This window comes from Mesoplodon mirus (genome assembly GCF_964341445.2).
Source record: "Mesoplodon mirus genome assembly, chromosome: 13".
Classification (NCBI taxonomy): Eukaryota; Metazoa; Chordata; class Mammalia; order Artiodactyla; family Ziphiidae; genus Mesoplodon; species Mesoplodon mirus.
In genome coordinates this window covers 26,761,278-26,774,623 of record NC_138989.1, presented here as the reverse complement: position 1 = coordinate 26,774,623, position 13,346 = coordinate 26,761,278, and the positions used below count along the sequence as shown (strand labels likewise).

Below are 13,346 nucleotides of genomic sequence, written 5' to 3'. Positions count from 1 at the left end.
CCGCCGCGGAACGCGCGTGCGCAGCGGGGAAATCCGCCGTAAGGAGCGCGCGTGCGCGAAGATGCGTCGGTGCGTTAGGGCCTCGAGGCGCGCCCCCTACCGGGGAGTCGGCGCGGAACAGTTACGCTCTGGGCCCGACGGGCATTTATTGAGCGCCCACAGAATGCCCGCGCTGCACTGGGTGCCGCCACCTCGGCTAGCGCGCGGGGAAGCCCCGTCTCCAAGGGTCCGGTCTTACGCACGCCTGCAGCCGCCCGGGCCCGGGTCTGAGCGCCGGATGGCGTGGGCGCTGCGGGGAGAGGGGCGCGCGGCGGGCCGGTAGAGGGCGCGGCGGGCCGGACCGGGCGGGGTCGGGCGGAGCGGGGACCCGACCCAGGGGCGCACACCCTCCGCGGTCCGCAGATGGCGGCGCCGGGCGCGGGGCCCGGGCCGGGGCCGCCACCGGGGTTGGAGGCGGCCCTGCAGAAGCTGGCGCTGCGGCGGAAGAAGGTGCTGAGCGCCGAGGAGATGGAGCTGTTCGAGCTGGCGCAGGCGGCGGGTGGCGCCATGGACCCCGACGTGTTCAAGTGAGCGCCCGGAGGAGGCGGGGTCCGGGGGAGTCGGGGTCCCCGGGGACGGCCGGACCGGGCGAGTAGGGCTCACTGCCGCAGCGTGTGTTCTCGCCAGGATCCTGGTGGACTTGCTGAAGCTAAACGTGGCGCCCCTCGCAGTCTTCCAGATGCTCAAGTCCATGTGCGCCGGGCACAGGCTGGCGAGCGAGCCCCAGGACCCCGCGGCGGCGCCCCTGCCCACGCCCAGCGTGCCTGAGACCCGAGGTCAGAGCCGGGCCCGGGCGGCGGGGAGGGGGACGGGGGCAGAAGGGGAGCAGCTCCTGGCACCGCGCGGGCTTGGCCGTGAGTGGCCAGGCCTTTCTGTTCCTCTTGTCCCAGGACAGGCTGGGCCCATCCAAGGTCTGGCCCCTTGGGCTCCCATCCCTAGCTTCGACTTTGCTGCCACCTTTGAGGGTGCACCTCCAGATCGGGAGGACACAGGGTGGGAGACCCAGGCAGGCTAGACCTCGTCTAGGACTTTTGCGACCCCAGTTCCTCCCCACCTCTGCTCTCAACGTTTTTATCCCTCAAACATGGGAACAAGGCAGCTTTGGTCCCTGTCCTCACGGCCTGTATAGCCTCTACGGAAGTCCTCAGGGAGCAGGGCGGGGCAGAGGCTTTCCTGCGTGCCCTTCTTGGCACCCCACCCGGCCCAGGTCCTGCCCAGGAATCTGGACAGCGAAGCTTCCATCCTTGGCCTGTGGGTGGGCGCAGCCTGGAAGCCGTGGCTGGCAGGGTACAGAGGCCCGAGGGGCTTCCTCAGTCTGGAGAGTCATGGCTGGGGGATGAGCAGGTGCTGGTGACCAGGGTGTCATGATGGAGCTCTAATCCGCTTCGGGTGTCACTTATGCTCCCCATTCCAGAAACCCTCTGAAATTCAGCAGAACCTCCAGGCTGGCTCCTTAGCCAGAAACATCCTGAGAAGGGGCTGACGTTGGGGCGGAGGGCAGCTAGGCCCTGTGGGTGGGTGTGCCTGGGCCCTGGGCACCTGTGACCCCGTCCTGAGAGGCCCTGGGCACTTGAGTGCAGGCCTCCTCACTGATGCACACTGTCTGCTCTCTTTGTGTCTCTCTCTGACCTCCAGCGGCCTCCTTTCTCTCTGCCGAGAACTGTACCCCCCCCGCAAGGCCCTCCTTTTCCTCGGCCCTGCAGCCTGCGGCCTCTCCAGTTCTGCTCCACGGCCCAGCTGCCTCGCACTCGCCTCTTTCTCCGGGGCCCCCCGGTTCCCTCCGGTTCTCTTGCTGCCTGTTCTCTCCTTTTGCAGGTTGCGTTTATTGGTTTATCTCTGGGGGTTGGTTCTCTCTCCTGTTTCCGTAGAAACTGCTGTGGCCCCCAGAAAGCCAGAGCAGCTTTGAGCTGCAAGGGCAGGACCCAGTGGGCCATCGCTGCCCCGCAGCTTAGGGACTGAGGGCGTGATTTCACAGCTCCGCTCATTAGAGACAAGTGCAGTGCTCACAGGACAGGCCCACACCCCGTCTCCAAAGGCTAACTCTGCTGGTGAGACTTGCGCTCTGTAGAGCTGCCCCCAGCCCAGAGGAGGACACCCAAGGGGCGGGGAAGGGACAGCGTGGTGTGCTGTGGAGAGCAAAGCCTGAGGTGTGACAGGCACCTGGGCCTCTTAGATGCCATCACCCCCCTGGACTGGCTGCCTGGAGGATCAGACCATGGGTCCCCTCAACTGCCTGGTTCCTGAGCTGGGGGTGCCTTCCAGGCACTGCCAGGCACGATGAGGCTGGTGTGTTAGAGTGTGAAATCCCATGGGAGCTCTAGCTGCACCCTCCCACGTGCCCCTCCCTGCATCACCCACCTTGCTGTTCCAGGTGTGCCTGGAGCTTGGACAGGGGGCCTGAGGAGCATGGGGACTAAAGGAGAGATCCCCTCACTCGGGGGTTTTGCCACTCCCTCCCTTGCTCAGTGCCAGGCCTGCTCTCAGTGTTGAGGGCACAGTGGGGCTGCAGGGTGGACACGCTGTCTGTCCAGTGGCTAGACATACCGACAGTGACGGGCGTCCAGTCTCGAAGGACAGCACCGGCCTTGCTGGAGCAGCAGGCGTTTAACAAACTGGGGGCAGGGCCGTTGCACCAGCCAGCCGCAGAGTCCGGTGCGCTGCTGCAGCGCCTGGGAGGGGGCTGACCTGGGGTGTGGGGGGAGGGAGGGAGAGGGTGCCGTCAAGGGTGGATTGGGGTGCGGGGCTGGGAGCACCGCATAGAGGGATGGGAGGTGGGGAGGAAGCCCCGGGCCAGAGACTGGAGAGGCATGGGGCACTGGACCCCACAGGGTCGTTTCCCCTTGAGTGCTCAGGCCATAGGTCCTGCTGGGCTGGGCAGCCACCAGCCAGGGTACAAGGGCACTGAGGCCCTGGGGAGATGCCCAGTGGAGGTAGAGGGCAGATGAGGGGCCGTGCCAGGAGTACACTGAGGCCGAGAAGCAGAGGCCGCCAATGAGATAGATCTCTGAGGCTGCATGTCAAAGCATCTGTCCACACAGATCTCTGGTCACCTGGTTAATGGCAGGATCTGGGTAGAGAAAATAAGGAGCATTGTCACAGAGTAAGCAGTGGGGGACCTTGCTGGTCTAGGCTGGTGGTGGGGGTCTGGGAACGTTGGAGCCAGCTGGCCTTAGCTTTCCCTCAGAATCGGAGTGAGGTTGACCCAGACCAAGGGCTGGAGCCCCACTCAAGGGCTTGGCTCTCTGGGTTCCTGTCCCCTGGCCATCCAGGTGCCCTGTGGGGCCTGTCAGGTTCACCATTTCTGTCCTGAGAGCTCAGGGGGGTTAGGCTTGTCTTGGTAAGAATGCGGAGTTAGGTTCAGTTGTGTACTGTTGAAGTTTAGGGAAACCACACATTCTAAAAAGATGTCCCCCCCAGAAAGCATAAGGTGGAGTCTGCTGTGCGGAGCCATGAGAACAGGTACCCGAGCGTTGGCACCAGAAGGGAATGGACACCTCACGGATAACTTTTATACTGATTACCCGCTAAAATGACATACTGGATGTTTGGGTTAATTCAAACATTTAAGTCAATTTCCTGTTTCTTTTACTTTTTAACATGACTCTTAAAAAAGCTAACGACCACACAGGTGGCTCACAGCCCATCTCTGGGGGCAGCGCAGCTGCAGAGCACTCAGGCCGAACTTCTCCCCAACACAGCGTCGGGCTGTGTGCCTGGAGGGGTCACAGGCACGTCCATGTGGGGATCACCTCCCCAGAAGTGTGCGCTGAGTTAAGGGTTAAAGCGCACATGTGCAGTCCGTGTTGTGCATTGTTCTGTCTATATCTGTTCTAGAAGCACCAATCAAGCCCCTGCTGTGTGCTCTGCACACCCCTGGCCGCCCACTCATCCTGGCCACCAGACCCCACCAGCTGGCCTTGCAGATAGCAGGGCTGTGGTGTATTCTTTCCCTCTCATTTCTCACCCACCCGTCCCCCCACCCCTCCACACACAATATGTCTTCAGTGTTGGCTCACAGCCGGTCACTGACATTTGGCCTCAGCAGCCATCTGGCCTGTAACTCCATAAGGGGGTGCGCCCACCACCCAGGAGAAAGCGCTCTGGGGCTTTCTATAATTCTCGTTCCCGCCCAGCTCTGCAGCAGAGCTCTCAGGGTGGGTGATCAGGGGTCCCGGGGGCCACTCCAAAGGTCAATGGTAGAGTGGGTCCTACCGGGTCTGGGTGGTTCCCCAGCTTCAGGGCCCCCCCGAGTCACGGGTGGCAATGGGCTGGTGAATTTGGGACATTTGCTTCATTAGGGGGCATCCAACACTGAGTGGCCACAGCTGGTTTCAGAGGTAGGAGGGTAAACCAGACTGTTTTTAACAGACACCCTTGTCTGTCTTTGACCCTTAAGAGGGCCCCACAGGAACCAGGCCTGGGAGCATGTCCCCACCACCCCCACCGCAGCTTGTGGTCACCCTTGGCTCAGCCCCAGTCCTCACTGCATTCCATTGGACCCTAATAACCCTGTCAGGAGGGAGCTGGAGCAGGCCTGATGAGCTCCCAGACGCCCCCTGCTGGGTCCACTGGGCCCTGCAAACCTTCTTGACCTCCACAGCCGCGTGTAAAATGAGGCCTGAGTGGGTCTCCCCACGAATGTCCAAAGCATGTGATTCCTTTAGGGTTCTAAGAATCACACTGAGCTGGATAAATGGGCTTTCATCCTTAAATAGTTTTCTTGACACCTTCTATGACTCAGAGTTACACTGGTTTCTTATTTCCAAAGTTTATCGGCCTCGTCAGATTTAAAGATGAACGTTACTTGCTCTTTTCTAGTTTCCTCTCATCCTTGAGTGTCCAGAGGGACCCTGGTCATTACACTGAGGGGGAGAGGAAACTCACACATGTGCAAGCCAAAGCAAAGCTGGCTTCAAAGTGAGGCCTGCAGCTGGGACCCGCCCTGCTGCTTGCGGTGGAGCTACGCCTGAGCTGTGCTTTGGGAGCACCCGGCACCCGGGGCTAGGCCACGGGCTCCACGGACCTGATTTGGCCTGGCTCAGCCTTGGTGGGGAGGGGGAAGCATGGCCTGAGCAGGGCACTGGCACATTGGGAGACCCTGCAGGGTGGTGGGGCCCATGCACTCACAGGACCAGTCACTGGGGACCAGAGATTAGCGTTTGTACCAGAGATGAGGGGTGATGTTTCTCTTTGCTTCTGTCTCCGGGAGTCATTGGGACAGAGTTGGGCCGGCTTCACCCTACCACACGCTCCTGTCTACTACACCCAGCACTGGGGAACCCATTACTACTACACTTTTGTCAAGTCGAGTACACACGGGCTTTCGAGGGAGAAGCAACGCCAGGGAAACCCAAGCTTTCAGGGTTCCAAGCTGATGCCACTTCAACCCACCCCTCCGTGCCAGGCAGCACAGACCTCCTGCTCTCTGAGGAAGAACTTTCCCAGAAAGTGTCTTGAGGAGGGCCATCCTATCCCTGCACGAGTCCTGGGGAGAAGCTAGGTGTGAGGATTAGAGCACAGACTTGAGTCTCAAATGCAGGTCCCTCCCCTTGCCCAAGGTGACAGCCGGTAAGCAGAAACAACTTAACAAGCCCCTAGGAAACTGTCATGTCTTCTGTCCAAGAGCCCCCGGTTCCCCACTGCAGGCTGTTGGACTACACCTGGATGGAGGCTGGGGGTCAGAGCTGCGGGCCGAAGGAGAGCCCAGGTTGAGGCAGGCCCAGCGGGGAGGGACTGTGACCCAGGCACGCTTGTCCCCTGGGGTCCTCTCTGTTGCTGATGCCACAGGCACTGGCCCAGGCATGACTGCAGACCTTCCTGGCTGTCGGCACAAGACAGACTAAAGCTGGCAGGTTACCAGTGGGTGAGCGGCCGGAACTGTGCTCTGCACCTGAGCGTGACCGCCCCATGGACAGGGCGCGTCCTCAGCAGGAGCCCAGTCATAGGACCCAGTGAACCTGAATATTTGTAGAACACTGAGGGGAGAGGGAGGAAAATGTATGAGGAAGAGCTTCCAAGATCCAAATCCAGAAGACTGACTAACATGCTTCCTGCGTCACCATGTCTGACGGGGAGGGCAGTTGCTGGGGGTCGACACGCCGATCTGCCCCTGGCATGGCTCTCGGGACACAGACAATAGGTGTTGCGAGGTGGCCTCTGCCCGGTTGCTAATGCCTGTGTTCTGTGTCTGCTCAGGGAGAAACAAAGGCAGCGGTGCCCTTGGTGGAGGCCCGACGCTGCCAGAACGCGGCGTCCGGGAAGGATCCAGCCAGAGGATGCCCCGCCAGCCCAGCGCCACCAGGCTGCCCAAGGGGGGCGGGCCGGGGAAGAGCCCCACGCGGAGCAACACCTGAGCAAGAGGATTTGCACGGGCCCACCGCAGGCCGCCAGCCTCTCAGACAGGCTGCTCCTCCCGTCAGTAATAAACCTCTGAAAACCTGAGGGTCTGTTCAAGATGTCTTCTGTTACCTTTTGAATATATTAAGGCACAGAGATTTAGAATTAGTCCTGTGTGCTGGTCCTCGTCATGCTTCAGCTGAACCAACAAGTGACTTCAACCAGTGACCCCACCTCCCCGACCTCATTTTTGAGCCTGTGAGAAAATGCGCATATTACCAGGTCTTCTGCGTTTTCACCGAGGCCCTCCCAGGGCGCTCAGGTGCAGCATGGGTTTGAGCACAGAAGGGCTGTGACCTAGAGCTTTTAACCCTCTGTGGGTCATGCATGCCACAGAGAATCCAGTAAAACCCTTTCCCCCAAAATGTCTTGACCTTCCACATTTGCCCCAGTTTTACATGTTTACATGGACCTCAGGTTTTCAAACTCCAATTCTAAGCTTTTACACCTTAGTCCACTTGTCCCGTCAATAAAGAAGCCTGAAAAATGGCAAATTCAATTGAAAAAACCTAACTCAGTTTTCCTAGCGCTCTTTGTTTTTGTGTGTTTTTAAACCTTGGATTGGAAACACTGACTTTTTGCCCTTGGTTCACATCACATAAGCAGAGGCTCCTCACAGATGTAGGTCCACCCACCCCAGCAGCACAGCCCAAGCAGCTGGACAGCCGTCCACATGGCCCAGCAGAGGGGTCCTCCCTGCTCCTGTGGACAGATGAGCATGTTCCAGGTGAGCACAAGAGACAGAGGTTTAATTCAGAAACTGTAGATAAACATCTGTAACATGACAGTTGGCGGGGGACAGGGGACCACTAGCCGCTCCCTCCCGTTCAGTATTCTTCCCCTTCCTCGGCCTCTGCTTCCACCGAGTCCACGCCCACCTCTTCATAATCTTTCTCCAGTGCTGCCAGGTCCTCCCGGGCCTCCGAGAACTCGCCCTCCTCCATGCCCTCCCCCACGTACCAGTGCACGAAGGCACGCTTGGCGTACATGAGGTCGAACTTGTGGTCTAGGCGGGCCCAGGCCTCGGCGATGGCCGTGGTGTTGCTCAGCATGCACACGGCCCGCTGCACCTTGGCCAGGTCTCCCCCTGGGACCACTGTGGGGGGCTGGTAGTTGATGCCCACCTGCCAAAGAAGGGGAGAAAGCACTGCGTGAAGCTTCCGTCAATCCAGGAATGGTGGCTGCGTTCGTGGAAACAAGGCATGGAGGTGCCCTCTGGCGACCCGGGGAGGCTGGGGCCACCCTGTACTCTGGGCCCAGCTGTGTGCCAGGCAAGGTGCCAGGAAAGCAGGGTTCTGGTTGCCAGACAAGGAAAACGGAAAGAGGAGCCCCAGAGCCTGCCACCCTGGCTCACACCCAAGCTGCTGGAGGGCCTGTGTCCCAGCAACTGTGACATGTGATAGGTACCCAGGTGATAGGACTATCTTCCCTCTAAGAAGGGACACTGCTTGGGATTCTTCATATGTTATTTTCTCCAGAGGGTTCAACAAGATGGGGATTAATGTCTGTAGCTGAGCCTTTTCCACCCAGGCAGATTCAGAGAACACAACTGTGGCAGAATCGTGAGGGCAGGTCACACCCCCTGCTTTACCAACAAACAGTGTACACATAGCAGAGTGACAAGCACACTGTTAGAGGTCCCTGACGCTGTGACCACTGCTGTGGACGCGGCCCACATGAACGCTAAGAGGGAGGGAATGAGATCCCAGCACTGGGACCAAGGGAGAGGCAGTCCAAGCTTCAGACCAGGGATCACGTGACCAGAGGTTTTAGCAGGAGATACAGGGCCTGTCAAGGGGTCTACGGCACACGTTCTAGGCTGCTGGGCCACAGGGGCTCTGTCACAGATACTCAACCCTATCTTTGCAGCATAAGACCTGCCACAGCAATGAGCCAATAAGCGGGGACGGCTGTGCTCACATGAAACCATTCACAAAACCAGGTGATGGGTCGGCCAGCTGTGCTGAGCCCTGGACCAGAGGAAGAAACCCAGACTCCTAGGTAAGAACCCACTGCAGCAGTGAGGGTCTGAGCCAGCGGAGGCCCTAAGAGCAGGGCTCAGGGGAGCACAGTTCCATTCCCAGAGGGAAGGTTGGGAATCAAGTAAGGAGCAAGGTTTCTGTCCTGTGTCCAGTGGAAGGTCGGAGCAAGCTGGGTCTGAAGACAACCCAGGACATACTGTATAGGCTCCCCAATCTCCACTTCTCCACAAAAGGATTCATGACAGTGCTGTAAACCAAACGTTCCATACGACACTTAAATTGGATGTAATTTTTACATGACGATGGAATCAAGTGGAATTCAGAGACAACAGTTTACAGTAGTGCCCCAAGTTCAAATATCCCCACAAGTTACCAAAACGCCCAGAAAATTCCTATATTTCTATTCTAAGAAAACTTACTGTAAGAAAAAACATCTTATTTCTAAATCAACCTATGTTTTCCACCCAAGAACTCCTCCAGGTAATTTCTGTAAAAAATACACTCACAGAGCTGTATCATGTGATGACTCAGGAAGGAAGTTCTAGAGACACCAGTGAAGGAATGAAAACTGTCCCGCAGCTCACTAATCCATGACCCAGCCCGGCTTCCCTGTATCAGGGTACCCTCCACAAAGGAGCAGCACCCCATCCCAGGATCTGCCGCGGGCGGAAAGGTGAACACGTCTTACCGCCCAGCCTACCTTGAACCCAGTCGGGCACCAGTCCACAAACTGGATGGTGCGCTTGGTCTTGATGGTGGCGATGGCCGCATTGACGTCTTTGGGGACCACGTCCCCCCTGTACAGCATGCAGCAGGCCATGTACTTGCCGTGGCGAGGGTCACACTTGACCATCTGGTTGGCCGGCTCGAAGCAGGCGTTGGTGATCTCGGCCACGGACAGCTGCTCATGGTAGGCCTTCTCGGCCGAGATGACCGGGGCGTACGTGGCCAGGGGGAAGTGGATGCGGGGGTAGGGCACCAGGTTGGTCTGGAACTCCGTCAGGTCCACGTTGAGGGCGCCGTCAAAGCGCAGGGAGGCCGTGATGGAGGACACGATCTGCCCGATCAGACGGTTAAGGTTGGTGTACGTGGGCCGCTCGATGTCCAGGTTGCGCCGGCAGATGTCGTAGATGGCCTCGTTGTCCACCATGAAGGCACAGTCCGAGTGCTCCAGGGTCGTGTGTGTGGTCAGGATGGAGTTGTAGGGCTCCACCACAGCTGTGGACACCTGGGGGGCCGGGTAGATGGCGAACTCCAGCTTGGACTTCTTGCCGTAGTCCACCGAGAGTCGCTCCATGAGCAGAGACGCAAAGCCCGAGCCGGTGCCGCCCCCGAAGCTGTGGAAGATGAGGAAGCCCTGCAGGCCCGTGCACAGGTCCGCCTGCGGGAGAGCAGAGGCCGTGAGGCCATGCCCGCACGAGCCGTGCCGCCACCCCCACGGGCCCCCACGGGCCCCGGTCATGGCACACTCTTCCTCTGCAGGTTCACTATACGGGTTCAACCCATCCACAGGGAACACGCATCACACTTAGCAGTTACAGACGTGGATGCACTGCGGCCACACCGGAAAGGAAGACCCTGCACTCATGGTTCTGCTGGGTTTTGCCAAAGTGATGTCCCGGGGAGATCCCGGGCCTCCCCTCCTGTCCAGGAGGCCTTCCCAGGGCGCTTCTCACCAGTTTGCGGATCCGGTCCAGGACCAGATCGACGATCTCCTTGCCGATGGTGTAATGGCCTCTGGCGTAGTTATTGGCCGCGTCCTCCTTCCCGGTGATCAGCTGCTCCGGGTGGAAGAGCTGCCTGTAGGTCCCCGTGCGCACTTCATCTGCAGAGAGGACAGCGTGCCCGAGACTCTAAGGACGGTCGCTGACTCACCGGGATGGCCAGGTCCGGGGAAACCTTCAATTCTACAGGCACGTGCTGGGCCTCGCAGGCCAGCAGCGTCAGCGTCTCACAGAAAAGGTCTCCGTGTGATACACATGCCTCATCTGCCGTTTATGACTCCGGGAAGGTCCAGTCAACCCGGGGAACAAATGCCAGTGTGGCCAGTTCCCAAAGGTGGGGGAGTGCTCACACCGCACAGGCGGTTCTGCGTGTGCATGTTTCATTCACACCCACAGCTACACCCAGGGTGTTGCTGAAATGGCCCTGATGTACTAGACATCAGCGTGACTTTTGCCGGGCGCTCTCTGTGGCCTGGGTCTAACGGGCTCTAGGGTGACATTCTGTTGTCTCCTGGGTGGCCGCCACTGAAAGGTGCTCTCTCCTGGCAGCTCCCCTTGGAAACTACCTCGGGCTTCTGATCTGGAGGAACCCAGCAAAGGTTCTGTGCTTCCCCTTCTGAGTCTAAGGGTACCTACCGACCACGGTGGGCTCCAGGTCCACGAACACGGCTCTGGGCACATGCTTGCCAGCCCCGGTCTCACTGAAGAACGTGTTGAACGAGTCATCCCCACCGCCGATGGTTTTGTCACTTGGCATCTGGCCGTCGGGCTGAATTCCATGTTCAAGGCAGTACAGCTCCCAGCAGGCATTGCCGATCTGGACCCCCGCCTGCCCCACGTGGATAGAGATGCACTCACGCTGGGAACGAAAGTATACATGTGAGGCCCCTCAGCTTCAAGGCGGTTGTCACTATGTGGCACGCAAATGAGACCCAACGTCTTAAATTAATCTCTAAAATCTTTTGGTTTCTTAAGGTCTTATCAGACATTATTGTCCCATGAGCTTCCAATGGTCATTTTATGTCTGAGCATGGATGGAGACACACTTGAACTGTGAATAGGAATACAGCCATTATAAACATCTTCCCAGCGAGACTTCCCTGGTGGCACAGCAGTTAAGACTCCACACTCCCAATGCAGGGGGCCCGGGTTTGATTCCTGGCCAGGGAACTAGAACCCACATGCATGCCACAACTAAGAGTTCGCATACCACACCTAAGGAGCCCACCTGCCACAACTAAGGAGCCAGCGAGCCGCCACTAAGGAGTCTGTCTGCCACAACTAAGACACAGCACAACCAAATAAATAAATAAATAAATAAACAAATACATAAAACCTCTTCCTAGCAATCAATAAAAAAGGTTAAAAATTTATACAAGGGCTGCCCTGGTGGCGCAGTGGTTAGGAATCCACCTGCCAATGCAGGGGACACGGGTTCGAACCCTGGTCTGGGAAGATCCCACATGCTGTGGAGCACTAAGCCCGTGCACCACAACTACTGAGCCTGCGTTCTAGAGCCCGTGAGCCACAACTACTGAACCTGTGTGCCACAACTACTGAAGCCCGTGCGCCTAGAGCCTGTGCTCTGCGACAAGAGAGGCCACAGCAATGAGAAGGCGACGCACCGCAACGATGAGCAGCCCCCGCTCGCCGCAATTAAAGAAAAGCCTGCGTGCAGCAACAAAGACCCAATGCAGCCAAAAATAAAATAAATTAATTAAAAAATAATTTATACAAAATAAGCAGTCAGGCCATTTTATTTCCACCTTAGGCTGTATTTACCAACCTGATATAAGCAACGGCTTAGAAAAAAAACATGAAATAACACTTTTCAGTCATTAGACAATAGGCAGCAGAAGACAGTAAGTGATTCCTTAGAGCACGGAAACAAGGCAAGCCCTACAGATGCCCCAGAAGGCTACTGGGGAGTGTCCAGGCTGCAGCCAAGACAGGAGAAACCCAGGGATCTCCCTGAGGTGAGCAGAGAGAATCCTGTGTTGAGAGAGGTCAAGGCAGCTAGAAAGCCTGGTGCTGGCTTTCTATCTGGAGGAGAGACAGCTGCATGGAGAGAGCTCAGGGAGATCAGCAGGGGGGCCCCGAGTCCTCACTGTGGGCTGCTCAGCACAGGTGGGGAGGGACCCCTGAGCTCACACCTGCCATGGCAGAAAGACATCCTAACTCACAGAGCACTGGGTGGAGTCCTCAGTAGTGGGGCCAAGTGAGGCCAACCCTAAACGCTGGTCTGAACCCACTTAAGAAAGCTGAAAAGCAAGCCTCAAAAGGATCAAACTGTTCCCAGGTATACTAATAGCATCCCCCCAAAAGCCTAGAAACAGCTGAAATAACAGCCAAAAAAATCTAACACCCAATAATGTAAAATTCATGCCTGGTATCCAATCTAAAGTTACCATATACACCAGAAAATTAAAAAATAAAACCTAGAAAAGTCAGAAAATATTACCATATGAAGAGAAAAAGCAATCAATAAAAACAGATCCAGAAATGACAGATGATAGAATTAGTAAACAAGGACATTAAAATAACTATTATATATCTACATGCTCAGGAAAGTACAGGAAAAAATGAGCATGATAAGGAGAGACATGTTTGATATAAAAAAGAACTAACTCAAATTGCTAATGATAAAAAAAGACAATGTCTGTAATGAAAAACACACTGGATGAGATTAACAACAGATTATGAATAGTTTGGAGTAACTATAAATGAAAAGTGTACTTTAAAAATTGTATAAAAGGGCTTTCCCTGGTGGCACAGTGGTTAAGAATCCACCTGCCAATGCAGGGGACATGGGTTTGAGCCCTGGTCCGGGAAGGTCCCACATGCCGCGGAACAACTAAGCCCGGAGCACCACAACCACTGAGCCTGCGCTCTAGAGCCCGAGAGCCACAACTACTGAGCCCATGTGCCTAGAGCCCATGGTCCGCAACAAGAGAAGCCACGACAATGAGAAGCCCGCGCACCTCAACGAAGAGTAGCCCCGGCTCACCCCAATGACAGAAAGCCCGTGCACAGCAACGAAGACCCAACACAGCTATAAATAAATCAATAAGTAAATTTATTTTTTAAAAATTGTATAAAATATAAAAACAAAAACTCCCCAGCAGATTATATACTAAGAAGATTTGAGAGTGATGAAAAAGTTCTGGAAATAGTGCTGATGGTTATACAACATGTAAATGTACTT

At 56.7% G+C, this 13,346-nt stretch overlaps 2 protein-coding genes across 2 annotated transcripts; one reads left to right on the top strand and one right to left on the bottom strand.

The window, feature by feature from the left end:
- Positions 1–120: 120 nt before the first annotated feature.
- Positions 121–6,480, top strand: MZT2B (mitotic spindle organizing protein 2B). The gene is made up of 3 exons (XM_082641416.1): positions 121–566; positions 667–815; positions 6,235–6,480. The coding sequence occupies exons 1-3, from the start codon at positions 403–405 to the stop codon at positions 6,390–6,392; spliced, it is 471 nt and encodes a 156-aa protein (XP_082497542.1). The 5' UTR covers positions 121–402; the 3' UTR covers positions 6,393–6,480.
- A 782-nt stretch (positions 6,481–7,262) lies between these two features.
- LOC309814928 (tubulin alpha-3 chain) lies at positions 7,263–10,982 on the bottom strand (the record flags this gene model as incomplete). The annotated part of the gene is made up of 4 exons (XM_082641199.1): positions 10,778–10,982; positions 10,094–10,242; positions 9,118–9,798; positions 7,263–7,559 (listed from the first exon to the last, which is right to left on the bottom strand). Exons 1-4 carry the CDS (start codon positions 10,896–10,898, stop codon positions 7,263–7,265), a joined length of 1,248 nt encoding a protein of 415 aa, XP_082497325.1. The 5' UTR covers positions 10,899–10,982.
- Positions 10,983–13,346: the final 2,364 nt, after the last annotated feature.